The sequence below is a fragment of the Patagioenas fasciata genome, chromosome 4 (genome assembly GCF_037038585.1).
Source record: "Patagioenas fasciata isolate bPatFas1 chromosome 4, bPatFas1.hap1, whole genome shotgun sequence".
NCBI lineage: Eukaryota > Metazoa > Chordata > Aves > Columbiformes > Columbidae > Patagioenas > Patagioenas fasciata.
In genome coordinates this window covers 32,636,992-32,655,450 of record NC_092523.1, presented here as the reverse complement: position 1 = coordinate 32,655,450, position 18,459 = coordinate 32,636,992, and the positions used below count along the sequence as shown (strand labels likewise).

The following is an 18,459-nucleotide window of genomic DNA, read 5'->3' as shown; positions in this document are numbered from 1 at the left end:
AATGCAAGGTGTAGGCACTACAAGCAGTTCTAAGTGATAGAAAAATGGAACCGAGAGGCATGTTTGTTACAGGGCTAGGAAGAAGGGAAGCAAAGAGATGCCAGGCTGCATGAAATGAAACTGTCCCCAGTACAAGGGGAAGTACTGGAGTTAGCAAGGGACTGGCTGCCCTGTGGGGACTAAAGACTTTACAGTAGCAATGGGATTGCCCTCTGTGTTGGGACTCATGGTACGCTAGTGTCTTGCTAAAAACAGTGTCCTGAAATAACACAGAAGCAGGGGTCTGGGGAAGTCACTGGAATTTTAGTCCCAGAAAAAGGAAATAGAAGGTATGACAAAACAGTGAAGATCAATATGTGTCTTAATCTGTTCCTATAAGGAGTCCATTGGGGTATTTTCCCACTGGAAGCATTCATGGAGTCTTCTTGGTGATACTTGGCAGTAGTGTTAGCACAATGAGCTTTAATTTAACTGAAATGGAGAGAAAAGGGGAAGTAATTTGTGCAGCCTGAACTTCTGGAAGAAGCAATAGAACTGGGTAGTAGCAATACAGTATTAGATGGATGTGTGAGAAAGTAGAAGGGTGGACGTTTGAAGTACTGGTATCAGTGACACCAGCTGTCACGTAGGACAGTTAACAAGTACACTGCACATCTTAAGCAGCTTTCTTCTTCTGCCTTAACCTAGATTTCACTGACAGAAGAAACCTAGACAATAAAATTAAGTGCCTAACGTACTGACGTGGACCCTGGAGGTGAGGCGTTCTGATAGAACACAGCAGGATAGCCATAGTGAGAGAAACACAGGTACTGAGAAATACAGATACTGGAGGATGTTAACTATTCCAGAAACTTATAATTTCTTTACTGGTGAATGAGCTAAACCAAAAGTGCAAAGAGGCTTTAAAAAATTAAGCTGTGAATGTGTACCATGGTATATTTTTTTTTCCTTCAGAGCATTCAGAAAGAGTTTGTAATATTCCAAAGTCTTCTATTTCCTACTGTTAAAAATGTCCTAAGGACAGTAAAGCATCTAAAAACCTGTCTGCTCCAGAAAATAAATCTGAGCAAAAGAGGCTGAAGATGTTTAGCAAGTAACAGGACTAACTTTATCTGCTAATTTCTTACCATAGACCTTAATACTATCTTCTAGTACCTACAAGTAGATATAAAATTACTGTCTCGCAGGTATGTTTTCGATTAAAAAAAAAAAAAAGGCTGGGCCCTATAGAAACTGCTTGATTTCTGTTTTCTATTTGAGAAAGACACTCTCATTGAAATATCAAGGTTTCTCCTGTTAATGCTGCAATTTTCCTCATTTCCTAAATTCCCTGATTGGTTCTGTATCTCTTTCTACTAGTGCTTAATGCTTTTCTGCCTTGGTCTCTAAAGCTCTGTGCAATTCCCATCTTAAGTTCTGAGCCAATTCCTTCCTACACACCACAGCATACCCTTCCTTTGCCCAGGGCTTTCCCACCTCACGATGCATTTCCCATATCCTTTCCTGTTTCTTAATTTCTGCAATGCCATGCAACATTCCAGTCAACCAGCTGCCAAGGACTTCCCTTCTTTTTCTTCCCACCCCGGGTTTGTTTAAAGAGAGTTAATTACACATGGAATTAAGTCACAACATGAAAGACTCTATTGCTGCTTTTCTGTGTGTCTAATAACACAACATATCTCGGGCAGTGCATGAAGCACAAGACATGAACTAAAATACAGGCATCCTGGAAGGTTTTTAGTATTTATTCATGGTGCTTCCAACAATTGTTGGTAATATATACACTCATTATACATTCATTTGCTCACACTAAAATTATACCTTATTCAGCTGCTGGCTTGTACTTGATATTACAACATATACACCACTTACATATAGTAGTGAATAAATAATAAACAACAAGCTTAGACAGATGCATCTCAAACTCTGTCTTTCTCATATTAGACTGTCTCTCCAGTTGCTAGTTTCCTAGGCTCTTAAGCAGACAAGGAGAAACTCCTTCCTAAAGAAGGCACCTTTCATTACCATAAAACCTGCCTAAAAAGTCTCCCAAGGCCACAAAGTAATTAAAACATTACAATATTTACCACGTGAAAACTGGTGCCACGGGTTTGCTCTCAGTAGTGCCTTAGAGAGCCGATTTTCCTTCAGATCTCCTTGTGCGAAGCTTCTGTCTTTTGGAAATACAGCTGAGAATCAATACCTCTGCTTTATTGAAAACCAAAAGGAGGACCGGGTAGGCGGTGGAGCGGCCTGGGCGGCGGACGGGCCCTGGTGCCTCCGCCCCGCCGCTGCTGCCACCTCCTCCCGCCTCTGCGGGGCGGGCCGGGGCGGGTCATGTGGCCACCGCCCCGGGGAGCGCCGGGCCGGAGCCGGGCGAGGAGGATGGCGGCTCGGGGTCGGGGCTGGGCGCTGCTGTCGTCCGCTGCGCTGCTTGTCGTGGCGGAGCTGGTCTGGGCGCCGGACCCGGTGAGCCTGGTGGCGCGGGGGGAAGGGACGGGGTCGCCCCCGGCTCCTCTCCGGGGAGGCGGAGAGGGGGCGCGGCCGGGCCCGCCCGAGGGCTGGCGGGGCTCCGGCGGGCCGGACGGGTGTGCTGGGGGACAGGAGGCCACGCGTGTTTTTAAATCCACGGGTGTAAATCGAAGGCGGCGTCGCGCTGCCCTCGCGGACTTCGGAACTTTTAAGTTGCCCCTCTGGCCGCCGGGACAGGTCCTGGTGTTTATCGGGGTGTTTGACGAGTCCTTACTCGCTCCTGCTTTCAATTTCACATACATCTGTAACGTAGATAGTGTAACGTTGCACTGAAACAATGATTTTTTCAAAGCAGAAATCAATAAGAGTTTACTGAAAGTACGCACGCTTTTTAATCTGCTGGAGCTTCACCCAAGAGGAGAAGTGTAGAGAGGGGGGGCTTGGGGTGTTGGTTTTGTTTGGGTGCTGTGGTGGTGGTGTTTGGGGATTTTTTTGTGGGGTTGTTTTGTTGTTGGTTTTGTTGTTGTTGGTTTTGTATTGGTTTTTCATGACTAGGTAAAGTTTTTAACTTTTGGGGGCATTGTGAAGTCGGGGAGAGGGGTAGTTGCTTGGAACAGGCTGATTTCCATCTCCTGGGCATGCAACTGCTGTTCAGCCTCCTGATGTGTTTTTTATCTGGGAGGCACTCCTTCGTCTCTGCAGTTGCTGAATCTACTCATCCTCTGTGAAGAGGACATGTTATTAAATATTTCTGAATTTCAGAATATTCTTATCTGGTTTAAAGTATTTTGGGATCACACTACTTGCTGTATTATTTTGTGTTTGCTCAAAGACTTTTCCTAACAAATTATATTGGTCTCAGGAAAACAAGTATGGCTTTGGGGAGAGAGGCAGACTGTAGGAAAGGCTTTGGAGGACTGTGGACATCTAGATGACCCACGTTCCCTTAATATCTTATCTACACAGAATTAGGCCCTCTTCTGTGCACCCAATCCCACCCTTCCCATGAACAGCAGCTTCCCATGACTCTAAGCCAGTCTCAGCTTAAAACACCTGAGCTAAAAGCTTCCTTGGGTGGGGGGTGGGGGAGAAGATGCCAGCTACCAGAAAAGTCTGTCACTAGAGCTTGATTTTGCATTTGATTGCACTCAGTACATCTTTGCACTTGCACAATATCCGCTGGGTGTCTGGGTTGTGGGTTGTGCTGCTCTGCAGTGCCATGTCAGGCTTGGATAGTTTATGTTTGGTTGAGATCCTGGGATGCATCATTTGCAGAAGAATAAACGACGATTGTTGTCTTCTTGTGTGCAGCTGGTTGGGTTATTTTCATTAACAAAGAACATGGAAGCTAAATGCTATGAATTACGTCTCGGTGGTGCAGACTGTCCATTCCTTTAGCTTGCGGGTAGGCACCCTTGGTCGTAATGAGCTTTTTATCCATACTGTAATTTAAGCTGGCTCATTCCCCATTTCTTCCATGCTGCAAGAGTACTTTTAACTTCTGTGTTCAGAGGGGTGAACAGCGTTGGGACTGCTGCAGTGCGATGGGGCTGCATTGGCATCATCCTGAAAGGGAAGAAGAATAGAGAGAAAAATATGTTAGACCAGAGTTCATAGAGCAAAAGATGCTGAATAGAACAGATAATTTTTTCTGAAAGAGATTGAGTGCCGTGTCCTTAATCTACGAAATTATATTTCATAGATCAACAAGGTCATTTTATTTTTTTTTTTTAAATATGAAGGTGAAAACCACTGAATATTAAGGAGGGGTGCCAGAGAGGGTTCACGTAGATGTGTATATGTCTGAGCGTAGTGAAGAAACTGTTAGTGCTGCCATTCTTTAGATAGGAGAAGCTACTTTCAACCTATTTCACAGTAATGGAGTCAGGCTAGGTTTTAAAATATTTACTCAGTACTTACTAAACTATGGATTAATTTTCTTTACTGCAGTGAATAATGGCTGTTATTTCTTCATATTCCACCCCCCCAGGTAGCTGTTCCTCTTGGCAGTTTGTTAGCTATTTGGTTCCTTTTCTGCTCTACTATTTTTTCATACATTTGGTCATAATATAAATCATCTGTGCTATTTTCATTTTTTCTTATAATTTCCATTTTTCCCCATATTGTAGCACTTTTTTTCCCATTATGTTCTCTCTACGTGTTTTTCTGTTATGCTGCCACAAATCCATTTTTGTATCATTACCAACATGCGAATTCAAAAGTCAGCAGTACATTATCTAATCAAAATATGCAACCTACTAGTAAAAGGCAATTAAAGCAATAAAAAAAGAGAGCCATTGAACCACCATTCAGGGATAGCTGTATCCCTCCTAGGCTGTTCAATGCATCTTTGAAAAGCAAATTTATAGTGATATCCTCCTGCTTGGAGCCAGCTTCTGCTTTCTGGGAGAAAATGAAACACAAGCTTGTCACATTGGAAACTCAAGGCGATTCTCTCGTGCTGGAAGGCTCCTCCTGATTCTCTGTGTACAGCATTTATTGTTCCTCTGCAGAAGGGAGGATCTCACTGACCACAGCACTAACTTCATAGCTGCTTATTTCATTCTGGTGATAGAAAGCGCCTGGTGGTTTTTCTGTTGCCGTAAGAAAAGTGTTTAGGTGTCTCTTTTCTTTGACCTTGTCAGAAGAGTTTGCTGTTAGTCTTTAGCTGATTGCAAAAGGTAATAATTTTTTTGTTCCTTGTTAGAACTTGGTGTGAAAAAAACAAAACCAAAATTACTTGTAGTTTTCTGGTCATCTTGACATCTTTTTTAAATCATTGCTTATATGCCAGCATATGTTAGTTTACCTAAAGAAACTGTTCATAATCTTGGCTTTCTTCAGCTATTTCAAATCAATGCTAACAGTTTTGGGAGTTGTACAGGCTGTTTGTGGGATTATTGGTTTCTTTAGCTTACTTTATATGAAGACAGGTAAGAAGTCTTAAAATTACTGACATGTGAGGAGGGAACATTGTTCTCTGTCTCCTTTAACTTACTTTAACTGCCGCTTTCCCCACCTCTTTCATGCCTTAGGTTGCAGAGGACTGACAAGATAAAAATAGCTTCAAATACAAGATTAAAATCTCAGGAGAGAGTGTCAGGAGTGACATAACGTTTAGCACCTGAGACATGACTTAAAATCCTCTGAAATCAGTTTGCATGGTTGCCACTTTTTCATCTGTGTACGCATGGGCCATACCAACAGATCACTTGAACTTTCATCCATTTTGGATAATATCTTGCTTTATCTGTCAAGAAGCATATTTTGACAGCAGATATTTCCCAAAGGTCCAAATCTGTGCATCCATTGCAGTAGGATGTGTATGTAATGTCACTTTTGTGATTGATTTTAGTATTGTGGGATGGAAAATTTCACAAGACAGTTAATACTGTTAAGCATTTGCTTGGCTTTGCACGAAGCCTCTGACTTTCGTTGCCTAGTTAGTCATCTGATATCATTCCCTACCCTCCTTGTTTTGAAACTTCCTCATTTTGACAATTAAATGGCGTCTTGTGTTTGACCTTTGTTCTAGCTCTGCAACGGCTGTAACTGCACTGCAGTGCAGTCTATGAAGCACAGAGCTGCTGGTCCTATACCTGCATGTAGGAAAACTAAAATTAATCTCATAATTTCTTCCAGCTACTGGAAACAATACAAAAATAAGACATGATAACACACAGAAACCAGTCTCACTTTAAAATTCCTCTTGCCAGTTCTAACAAATTACTCCAGTTTTTACAGTCCGTGGCATTCTGTAAGACATTGTGTTTTCTAGACTAACGCATTAAAAACAGATAATATGATTAGCCCAAAGAGAACGGAGACATTAGTGAGCTTGGTTGTCCCAGATACGTAGCTGCTAGAGATCTTGTCTCGGTTTTTACTAGAGCCAGAAGGCGCTATAAGGACACACTCATAAAGTAATCTAATTAGTGCAGCCAAATAGATATTGGTAATCAAGGGCAGGGAGGGGGGGAATTAGTGGATGGATCCCCATGTATTTTTGTTTCTGTTCTGTCTCCCAAACACTTGTGATTCGGAAGCCTTTGCATGGACTCCAGGCAGAGCCTGTGTACCTCTCCTTTTTCCTGGTGGGACAGACTGTGCTCGTAGGAGTCACTGATCTGCTCAGATAGCTCAGGGACCAAATCTGGGCTGCTCTCACCTGGCTTGAAGCACAAGTGCAGCTAGTAGGCATTTGCTTGTGTTTCATTAGGTAAAACATGCAATTATAATTGTGGCATGTTTATACATATGTATGTGTATGTATGTATGTGTGTGTTTTATGTAATTGATGGGAAGCCACCCTTGCATTCACTTTTACTACACCTAAATACAGTTCTCAAAGTTGCATTTGTAACTAACTGTGCTTACAGGAGTGAAGGTAACTAGTTTTTAGGTGTATTCCTGAAATGCACCTCTCATAATATTTAACACCAGTGCAGCAGGGCTTTTCCATGCTAAGTAAAAAGTCATACCATATAGCTCTTTTCTCGGCTAAGTAATTTGCCTGAAATTCAGCATGTTTTCTCTGACCCAGCTGCACAATGAAGCTTAACACTGAGCATAATTATGAATGACACTGTAAAATGAGATTATGAATTGAATGAACAGAACAAACCGGTCCATGCTGAGATGTAAGGTTTCTGAACTAGTGCAAAGAATATGCTTTTGAAGTGCTCTTCATTGAATCGCACTGGGTAAAAATGGGTTTGCATATCTATCATGAGCTTCTGCTCGCCTTGGGCTTTGTTAGGCAAGTTGTCTGGAAGTCTGTCAGACAGCACGAGGAAGCTGCGGTTTGTCCCCTGCCTCTTGTATTCTCCTCTGCACCCTTTCCAAAGTCCCAAGACTTTCTCTTCCTTTGTCAAATCATCATGAGTTGAATTAGCTGACTAGTCCTAAAGGTTTAATTCAAAACTAAGTCTGCTAGAATAATGAAGTGTTTTAACAAAGAAGCTAAATAGTGATGTTTCACTGTTTTTACAGTATGGAGAAGAGTGCAGGAGTAAAATGTACCCTCCTTCAGGACCAACGTAAGTAATCTGATTCAGCTTGTTTAACAAATTACAGAAAAGTAGTGATTGTCAAGTCTGAACAGATAGTTTTGGTGGTTTTTTTTGGTAACTTGTTCCTGTTGCAGACCTAGAAAATGCTATTTTGAGGTGGAAATGACCTGTTTTGTCACCTGTTTTTTCAAAGCCTTCTTTAAATCTGAATTCTGGTACTTCTCTTTCAGGTTCAAAGGGAATATACCCACATATGTCATAAATCTTGATTTACCTCCCAGCAAAAGATGGGATAACCTGATGCATGACAAAAAGACAGAGGTATGAAATGCAGAGCTTGTGCTGAAGCTTGGCAGGTATAAAACTAACATGTGGCCTTTAATTTTGAAAAAATGGTTTGGAACAGAATACCTGTGCTAAAATTCTCTGGAAGGGACAATATTTCTAGTTGACTTTTTGAATATGATTCTAGACTGAAATAATTGCTTGAGTAAAACTTTCTTCTGTTCAGCACTTGAGCTGACAGCATCAAGCGTGGGGGCACTGGTATTTGGGGTGCAGAGGAATGAAAAACAGTGTGGCATAAAGTGGGCTTTCATTTTTCAAAGCTCTGTAGTCATGAGGTAATACAGACCGAAAGGGGAGGAGAACACCAAGGGGGCAGCCTCAGGAAAGTGAAACTGAGGCAGCATCCCTTCTCCTCTGCACATCCCTGCTGCTCTCAGAGCACTGTGTGAGACGATGCAGTGGTGAGGGGGGAATTAAGAACTTCCTGACCTGTTGAGGGATGCTGGTTGCAGCACTGGTGTTTACACAGCAGAAATAATTTTTAAAATACTTAAGCCTATTTCAAACTACTTGGAATAGCTGTTCTTCTGAAGGTTGCTGAAAATTGAGTTCAGTAAAGCTTAATTTCTCAAAAAGGCCAGGGATTTTTGCTGTATCCCTCTTGACTTTGACCTTTCACCTCTGCAAGCCAGGAAAATTCTACTTACACCACACTATTTATTTTAAAAGTCTCCTTTAAACCAATGAGTGTTGGAAGCTTCTGAGAGGTTTTATCTCTCGTGTACTTTAGAGTTAGATCACAGATTGGAACTCCTGTTTGTGACCATTCACATGTCACAAATGCAAAGCATGTACTTTTATAAAAAATTTACCGAGTCTTTTTGGCTTGAAAGACATCAGTGCTTAAGCAAAGAGCTTTTAATTAACATTTTTAGAGACAGAAGAGCACAGACTATTAAAATGTGATCAAAGGAGCAGAAGATGAGGATGGCTTTTTTCTGTAATTAGTTTTCTCTGGTAGAGCGACATGTTGGAACTAATCTAGAAAGTTATCTGAATAAAGATTGAAGAGTGACTCTTTAATGGGGAGCTGGGAGTGTCTTGCTCACCAAGAACACCATGTTTAGCACTTTCTTTAAATAAGTATTGTTTTCAGCAAAATGTGTTTTTGAAAAGTATGTGAGGGAGTTCTGTTAGCATTCTAGCAATTCTTATGCTCGAGATATTCTATTCAATGAAATCCCTTGTTCTTTTTAGCTGAAGACTGTGGTCCAGAATATTAAAGATATAGCAAATACCTTCTTCCCCAGTGGCAAAATTGTTGACATTGTGGATAAAAAAATAGTAAGTATTTTCAGCTTAATTATTTTATTACTGTATGCTCTAACTACCAGAATTAGAATGCTACTAAATTTGGCAATTAAGAACTTTACAAGTGATCATTCCTCCACTTGCAGAACAAAAGTGCTGTTTTGAAGAGTTACTCTAGAATTTTGCCTTCTTGGTGAACTTTTGCCTTCTTGTATACTCTGAATTGGTCTGAACCATCAAACCTAAAATGCATGTGTCTCTTCCTCCTCTATTTTTTTTTCTAAGATCTTTTCAAGTTTGGGTTAGTCATGCTGGATATTTATGCTACTGACTTAGTCGCTGTAGCAAAACACTTCACTGAGATGGCAAACATGTCCAGCAGCTTTTAAGCAATAGAATAAAATCAGGTTTTGAAAACTGTAGTAAATGTCTCATTACAGGGGCAACTTTGACCAGGCCTCACCTTAAAAAATGATTAGGTTCTGACTAAACCAGGCTTTGGCATAGAATCAGGACAGGGAAAAACTGTGTAGTGCTAGACACAGCATAAGGTCAAATCTGCCCCTCTTCTTCATTTTCAGCAGCTGTAGATCACACTGGCCACACTTCAGTCATATCCCTGTGTACCTGAGTGGGGCTGATGTGAAGGTGGCACAGACAAGTAATCAAACCAATGGGTGAAAGGCGGGGATTCCTGTAAACACTGACGTCAAGCTCAGTTCCAGTTAAGCTCTTAACATGAGAGAGTCCTGCTTCACTCTGTTCTGTCTGTCGCTCCTGACGATAATTAAGATACTGTGCTATCTCCATTGCTCACATGTCAATATTTTGATAAGTAATAGTTTTTACTTTTCTTGAGTATGTGCTTGTTGTCCAAGTACTCTACAAACATCCTCAAGTTCTACAGGCTGCAGGGGAATGAAATACTCAATTTAATAGTTGTGAGAAGTGTGAACCTATTGGGGAGAGGTTTGTTTTAAGTAACAAAATAGCATTAACTTACACAAACAACATACAAAACTTTTCCTTTCAGGCCCATCTGACCGCCACACTTCCTTATCCTTTCAGTGAAGAACTCCAGGGGATTGCAAATTCATCTGGGATTCCTTTGGGTAATAGTTACCAACACTTTATTAATGTAGTGGAAAACTAGGAATCCAGACTTGTTTAAAATTAATATGTGTACATACAGTATAGTTGTAGTGATCTGTGACTTTAACAAATAAATTGATAATTAGGTAGATAAAGCAATAAATTGCACCTCACACTGAATAAAAACAGAATTCAGGGGAGAGTGGCAATAAATCACACACACCTCTCATCAGGCTGGGACTTTCTGTAGAGCTGTAGCTACTTGCTCTGGACTTCTGGGAGCTGGGGCAAGTCTCAGCTCCTCTACACCTAAGTGTGGGGAAATCCTTGATTCTCCTTGGTTTCCCACTCAGCTGTGTCTGCTGTTGCCATGCCAAGAGGGAAGGCTCAGTTGAATGCTGGGCTTTCTTTCCCTTGTGATCCTTGCCACATCCTCCTGCCTTCCTTCCGCACCTCCTGCAAGCAAATGCCATTCCAGGTGAGAAGCAGACACTGGATTCTTCCAGAACTGAGACAGAGAAGGTCCATAGACCTGCTCCCACAGCTTCCCTCATACAGGAGCAGTACAACTGGTGCTGGTCAGCAGCTCTGGTATGGGGATAGTGGTACATACAGCAGCTTTGTTCTTTAAAGTGAATTATCTAGCGTGTTTTGAAGTTTCCAGAGGAGAAGGTAACAATGACTGTCAGCTTTCTGGCAGAAGGCCAAGGGATTCTGATCCTTCTGTTTGTCTTTCAGGAAGCTCTTGATTTTGCTGAACTGATAATTTCAAAGATCAAATGAGATTTAAATAGAAATTCTTGAAATAAATATTATAGAATGCTGAACTTTGCAGTATGATTTTTTCTAACAATTTTTTGTCAGTTTGTGGCAAAATTTTAAAACTATTGAACTTTGTTTCTTTTTGTTCTAGGGGAAATTGTTATTTTTAACATATTTTATGAAATTTTTACTGTATGTACGTCAATAGTGGCGGAAGATAAAACAGGTAATGAAACCCAGAATGCTGTTAACAGTTTTCTGTTGTGTAGGGGAAAGTCCACCTCAATTTATACAAACATAGTCCTTCTCAACTGCAGGCAAGAATGTCTGGTAGAAGAGACTAAAAACAATGATAACAAAAGCATATTCCTTGAGAAGGGAATAAGAGATCACAGGTGTCTTAGATTGGGGGGAAAAAAAAAAGAAAAATACTTTGAAAGATGGTTTAGTTTTGGTTTTGTTGGGGGGAGTTTGTTGTTTTGTTTGGCTTTTTTTGGTTGGTTCCTTTGGGGTTTTGTTGCTTGGGTTGGTTTTGTTTGTTGTTTTAATAGGTAGCATTTGTTTTTCTAGGGGAAAGTAACACCAACCAGACACCTGATACTTTCTCAGTGCCCTGGGGGATTCTAGTGCAATCCATTTTGCACCTAGTTTCTGGCCATTGCATATGTATGGCCTTAGAGAAAGTGGACAGTCTGCTTTAAGAAAAGAGACTCTCATTCTCTCACTCAGTTCTGCAGCCCTTGTGTGCACCAGCTTAGGAAATTTCTGAGGCATTCTCAAGGGAGATTACAAATGTCTCACTTTTTGAGGAAGCCCAAGGTGTTACCATTGCAATAAAGTAATGTGGAAAGCATCTGAGGTGGAGATGGACAGTAGTTTACAAGATTACTTTGTTTCAATTATGGCAAAAAAAATCTCTGATCCAAAAAACCCCACCACTTTTCTGTGCTTATAAAAGGGCAACTAGACAGTTGTATTTTCCCTGCTTACTTTCCCAGGTATTTTTCCTGCTTACTCATTTCCTGGTTTTCTAAGCTGAAATGTATGTCTCTTTCTTTAGAAAATGGTATTTATTTATGTATTTACTTATTGTCATGTAGGGAAGCTGTACCATGCCAGAAACTTGGATTTTGGACTCTTTCTCGGGTAAATACTTAAACTTGTGCGTTTTTATTTTTTAATTTATTTGTTAAATGCAAATCAAAACCTAGCTGAACTTGAAATTTCTACATGTATTCCTTGATTCTAAATGAAGAGCTGGATGTCTGTAAGCCTGTGACAAGTAATTCTGCATTGCATGTTGTGCAGAAAGGCTAAAACAAAGGAAAGGATTGTTTCACTCATCTTGGTCAAATTGCTCCGAGCGTGTTGGGAATGTCATAAAACAGTTGAGTTCAGTGTTACTTAGTGTTTTCTCAGCTCTAGATAAAACTGTTTTGAACCAAGGAATGGCTTACATCACCTTATCTTGGAGGTGCGGTATATTTTGTTCTTTACACAGTGGGACAGCAGAATCAGTCTGGGGCTTGATTTTGTGTTTGCGTTTTTCCCATATTACCCCCTAGTTACTGTACTGTGCTCTACTGCCCTTTCCCATCATTCACCATTTCTGCTCAGAAGCCAGTGATTTCTGTTCCAGTGACCTAACATTACCATTCGTTTGGATACAGACTGTAGTTTGTTGCCCAGCACTGGATTGTGTTTTACTTCTCATGTCTGACCTCTTGATCAGGTAGTTCAGTGTTTCCTTTAATTATCGCAGAGTGTTTTGTAACGTCACTCATCCAGATGACTGTAAATGCCCGGGTGGAATTTAAATATCCACCTTTGTTAAAATTCTTACCTGCCTATCAAAACCTCAAATGCTGTCAACTGACTTCCACCTGTCCCTTGTTTTGGCTTGTGTTGAACTTCTCTCACTTGTCAGGAATACTGGGAACATGCTCCCTGAAAATGAAGGCAACTTTTCAAAGCTCTTCCTGGAACCTGGATTGTTTCCAGAGAATTGAGTGATTGGCTGTGTTCTTAGCACCCTCTTGTCTACAGACTGTTCTGGCTTATCTTAACTAAAATTGGGAGCAAATCCTATAGTATGTGGTGTGTTTTCTCCCTTTGAAAAGAAAGCATTTGAGGGAACCAGCTCATTCTGCTGCACAACAAGCTGGAGATGCTTTCAGGATACAGCGGGTTTCTGTCATGGGCAGTACCCGTAGCAGCCTACATTTGCCAGCGGCAATAGGACAAGGATGTGTGTTCGAAACAAACCGGCTGCAGTGGTGGTGCTGTTTAATATTGAGTAGTGTTTGTGCTCTTGCTTTGAACAAAACTTGGTGCTTTACACTGACTGTATTTAGATTTCCTCATTGTCCCTTGCTTGTGCTGCTCAGGTAACTACTGAGCAGTGGTGTTGGTTGACACGAGTAAGATCAGAGGGTGGGCATCACACACAGGAAATCTGAGTGCTGTGAGTTTTAGAAGCTGCTGAGGGAGGGAAGTTTCAAATACTGTACCGTCTTCTGCAGGTGGGATGTTAAAAATAATTCCTGGACTGTAACTCGGGAACTGAAGCCCATAGTGGTAAACCTGGACTTCCAGAGAAACAACAAAACAGTATTCAGGTCTACAAATTTTGCAGGATACATAGGCATGGTGTCTGGAGTCAAACCAGTAAGTATGGGGAGGGGGGCCTTGTCAATTTGTTAATAATGCTTCAGACTTTACTTTTAAGATGTACATTTTCCTGCTTTCATCCTCTGTCTTGGGATGGTTTTTAATAAGTGATCTCTTAATTGTTCTGGTGCACAGTATAGCTATTTGAATAAAGGTAAAAGAAGACAATGCTGCACTCTTCCTTGTTAGAGGAGATTTCTTAAATAAAATATTGAGGTTGGAAAATTCTTGAAAACAATGCTGAATTCTGAATACAAACAGGAGTGAATACAAAGAGCTCAGGTGGTTGGAGTTTCTTGCCAGCAAACAGATACTGCTGTGATTCCAGAGGTGAAATGGTACACTTGGGTTATTTTACTTCTTTCTCCAGTCCTTTTTGGAAAAGGAGTTGTACATTGCAAGATTGTTGTGGGGTTTTTTTTGGTTGGTTGGTTTGGTTTGGTTTTTTTAATAGGCACCTGAAATCTGGGTTTTATCTATGTCTTAAAAACCAGCAGTACAGAACTATGCCTGGGTCTCCAGCTTACCACAACCGCTAAAGGCTTTGCCTTTATCCTATGAAAGGTGGCCCTTTTCATAGTAGAGCATTTCTGGCATAACTCCCTGTGTTTATTTTTGACTTCTGGTCAAATAAATTGGGAAGAGTCCATTCTGAAAATGATCCAGAGTAGGTGAATTCCACTTTCCTCTGAAAGAAACACTAGTTGGAGAAGACCGGGATTTACATTTGAATTACACATTGTCAGCATGGATTGAATTGCGTACAGCTGCATGCCCATGGGGACGGCAATAACGCATCAGGGTGTGCTTAGCACTGGGACTTAAGAATCTGCCTTCAAACTAGACTAGTGTTGCAAGGTCTGAGCAGAAGTTTACATACATCGGGGAAAGGAAAACTGGTAATTCAGTGATGCAACAAGGACCAAGAGAAAAATGGCCCCATTAGCATAAAAGCATGGTTTGCTAGATTGCTGTGCCTGGTCAGAAAACAATGAATTATCATTTCTACTTACTCAGGCCTTGATAAATTAGTTTCTTCTCTGTGTGGGCTTGATCTTACAGACCATTATGCAAACAGGAAGAGTCTAATGAATAAGAAGCTCAGTTGGCATGTGCATTGCAATGCTGCCTCTTGTTTATTACTGGTTTTCATGGGCTGGCGATGGATGAAACTTGACTTGTTTAATGCTTTTCAGGACTTGTTTACTCTGACAATGAATGAGCGTTTCAGTCTTGATGGTGGTTATATTGGTGAGTAATGCTCATTTCTTCCGTTATTTCTGTACAAGTCTTCCAGACCTTGGGCCTACCAGTTACCTTAATAAACAGGCACACAAATGGTAAAAAGATTCCAGATGAGTAAGATAAAACACAGTTCATTTTAAAGGCTGTGAAAGTTTGCATAGCATGAGTGAACCATCTGAAAACAAATTATTGTAACCAGTGATATTTTGCAGGAATCTTCGAATGGTTTCTTGGTAGAAGAGATGGTATGTGGATGGGCTTTCTTACCAGAACAGTATTAGAAAATGCTACAAGGTATTCCCTGCCCCCCAAAATACTCTGCTGCTTTAATTTCCTTTGCTTCCAACGGTAATGAACACTTTGTATCTGATGATACAGGTTATATTCCTAGAAGCCTTAACATTAAATACTTCTCTCCTTAAAACTGCTTAAATTGATTTATCATTTTTTTTCCTAGTGAACTTACTGGTATCTGAATGTGTAAAAGCATTTTGCTTCAAAACACATCCAACAGGCAGTAGTATATTCTAGGAAGAAACAGAAACAAAGCTCTCATGCACTAAATTAATTGGGTGGAATATAAGACAATTACAGCATGTTATTCCTGTTTTAAATGTAGAAAAAGTGCAAAGAGGACCTCCCAACAACCATACTTCAAGTACAAAGTGAGTGGAGGAGCTTTGCTTAAATGTGTTCCTTCACCGTGATACAATGTCCTCACGTGTGCATGAATAGGGAAGAAAGGTGTAACTACCCAAACTTTTCCTGGGTCTGTGAAACTCATTCTTCAGTACTTGAACCTTTTATAGTGTTTAATATTCCAACGCTAATTTGTTATCTGCAGTTACCAGGATGCAAAAGACAAACTGGCAAACACAAGACTGCTGGCTCCAGCTTACTTTATACTGGGTGGAAAAAATTCTGGAGAAGGGTGTGTGATAACTCGTTCCAGGACAGCTACTCTGGACATCTGGGAGTGAGTATGCTTGACCTGGCACCCAGCTTGGCCTTCCAGACAAGGACAGGTTCCACCAATAATGGTGTCCTGTGTTCCTTCTGACTTCTGTTGTGCAAGAACTCCATTTCTTTAGCATCTCTAAAAAGTACCACAGCAAGCCTAAAAAAAATTCTGCTGTGTATACTATGTATGTACTTACTATATACTTTGAGAAGCGAAACACAAACATATACCTCTTTTCCAGCCTTGATATCAAGAAAGGCACATGGTACGTGATAGAAACAAATTATGATCGCTGGAAGCCTCCGCTAGTCTTGGATAATCGCAGAACGCCTGCAATGAAATGCCTGAACCAGACAATGCAAGAGGTAAACATCCTCTGAACACCTCACCTTGCTGTTTTGAAACAGTCACAGTATGGGCCTGACACGGCCAGGAGTGTTCAGGGAATTTGCAAGCTCAGCTGTAATGACACAAGTGGCTAATGTTTTTTTTGACCGTTTGTCTGTGCTTCTGGATAGTAAAGCACCAGCTGGCTCTTTACACAAATGTTTTTTAGTTTCAGGCTTTCTCTTCACATAGGTGGGTTTCCTGCAGGTGCTTTCTGTGGCTGCATGTGCAGGAGCTTAAACCTGGAGATACTTTGAGAGATATTTTCAGTGTTTCCTGGGCTGTTTTTATCACCAGTGAAATTCAAACACACACTGTCAGGCAGGAAACGCTGACACGCAAGTGTCCCATGCTGTACTGAGATCTGATCTGTTCAAGTTTCTGCAACCCATGTTCTTCCCATCTTAAGATGTATGGCTATCATGTACTCTTAAAGCTTTATCTTATTATCTCAGCGCTAAAAAGTTACAGTTCTCAGCATTTACACCAACAGGTTAATGTCCATTAACATCAATGTATTATTTTCTTTCAGAACATCTCCTCACCAGCAATTTATGATGTTCTTTCCACAAAGCCTGTCCTCAATAAGGTAATGCTTCTATTTTTGCAGAAAGTTTGGAGTGGGGACAGACCACTAACTACTGTACATCTAAGGAGGAGGTCACAGTGGTACATTCAAGGGTGGTTTTTAGGTGTAAAGATGCGCATAAAACCAAAACAAATACCATGTTACTTTGTAAAAGTACAATGTGATTGCTTTCCAGCAATAACAACAAAAACAATAGCTGTTTTCCAAAGGTCCTACAGCTTGAAAACTTAAAGTAGCCTTATCCCTTTCCTCATAGCTGGCTCTGGTTTGAGGCAGCATTTATACTACAGATACCTCAAGGACACTTCTAACCTGAATTAACTTGTGATATATGCCTTTATAAGGCATATACATAACAAGTTAATATACCTCATGGTTTAGCCTTGCTACAGGTGCATCCTTCTTGCAACAGAAGATGTTTTAGTCTGAACTGGGGTGAGAAGAGGTTTTGAATGTTAAAATTTAGTTACTGTATTGAGCAGATGCAGCATTCTTGGCTGCAGACACAAGCTACTCATATTTGCATGCTGTTGACTAAATAAGATAAATGCTCATTTTAGTTGAATTCTTCAGCTAGCATGAGAGACAGTTTTTCACTAATTGCTGTAATGAGGCTCTCTTTTTTTTTTTTTCTTCCACCTTCCCGTTAGCTGACTGTGTGCACAACGCTGATGGAGGTGGATAATGGTCACACAGAGACATACCTGCGGGAATGCCCAGATCCCTGCAGCCCATGGTAGTCCTGCACCTCTCCTGTGTTGGAAGCTGCTTGTCTGAATTGGAGGTCCTCCAAGAAAAGATACCTCTGGAAAAAGATTCCTCAGTCTAACTCTTTTCTTCAGAAATCTAATGGCTATATAGAAATGGCAATGAGCTTCTAACAATGGAGGACCCTTTCTCATACTGGACTTTCTTGCTTTCGGATCAGCAGTTCTGCTGACAAGAAATGTGTACTAATTATGTCTGGTTTGATTTCAGCCATTTCTGCCATGAGTTCAGCAGCTAGCTCTAGATTTCTTCAGTCCTTACAGTATTCTTGGTTTGGTGTGTTGTTGGTTTGTGGGTTTGTTATATTTTGTTGTTTTGTTAGGGGCTTTTTTAGATTAAAATACTTCTAGAGCACATGCAAGTTAAAATTGCACCTACCAAGCATGAAAAAGAATTGGGTATTGAAAGGCCCCTGTGACAGTACAGTTCTGTTTTTGTTTCCTTAGCACTTCAGATGAACTGCTACTGTTCTGGTCCAACATGAGGATATGTCTAAGATGCCCTGTTATAAAATAACCTACCAAGTGTCATATCTAGTGACAGAAGTAAGTTCTTGGGGAAATATCAAAAACAAGATCTGAGCCAAAAAATTATATATAGATCTTTTGCTGAAGCTCATTCTTGGCCTGTTAACATTTTTTTTTAATACAAATTTTTCTGTTGTCTCAAATAAATAAATACTAATACAAAAAATATTTGTAAGAACTACTTTCTTTGACGAAATTACACATGCACTGATGTCATATGTCAGCGGAAGTCACCATGCACATTACACGTAACATAGCAGAAAGGGATTTTTGTTAGTTGGATGGTTTTTGGGAAGTGGGGGAGGGAAGCTGAGTCAGACTTTAGCTGGAATTCAAATTAAGAAAGTAAAGGTTCTTTAGAAATAGAAGGATAGA

At 40.7% G+C, this 18,459-nt stretch overlaps 1 protein-coding gene across 1 annotated transcript; it reads left to right on the top strand.

Annotated features, from left to right (window-relative positions):
* The first annotated feature begins 2,315 nt into the window (after positions 1-2,315).
* Positions 2,316-18,250, top strand: ASAH1 (N-acylsphingosine amidohydrolase 1). The gene is made up of 14 exons (XM_065837161.2): positions 2,316-2,469; positions 7,465-7,511; positions 7,715-7,805; positions 9,030-9,116; positions 10,117-10,195; positions 11,089-11,163; positions 12,038-12,083; positions 13,460-13,604; positions 14,804-14,858; positions 15,065-15,146; positions 15,697-15,828; positions 16,055-16,178; positions 16,733-16,789; positions 17,440-18,250. The coding sequence occupies exons 1-14, from the start codon at positions 2,338-2,340 to the stop codon at positions 17,527-17,529; spliced, it is 1,242 nt and encodes a 413-aa protein (XP_065693233.2). The 5' UTR covers positions 2,316-2,337; the 3' UTR covers positions 17,530-18,250.
* The last annotated feature ends 209 nt before the right edge of the window (positions 18,251-18,459 follow it).

Coding starts and splice junctions, on each gene's coding strand:
- ASAH1 (XM_065837161.2), top strand. CDS start 2,338: ATGTGGCCACCGCCCCGGGGAGCGCCGGGCCGGAGCCGGGCGAGGAGG. Junction 11,164..12,037: donor AGTGGCGGAAGATAAAACAG/GTAATGAAACCC, acceptor ATTGTCATGTAG/GGAAGCTGTACCATGCCAGA. Junction 16,790..17,439: donor CAAAGCCTGTCCTCAATAAG/GTAATGCTTCTA, acceptor CCTTCCCGTTAG/CTGACTGTGTGCACAACGCT.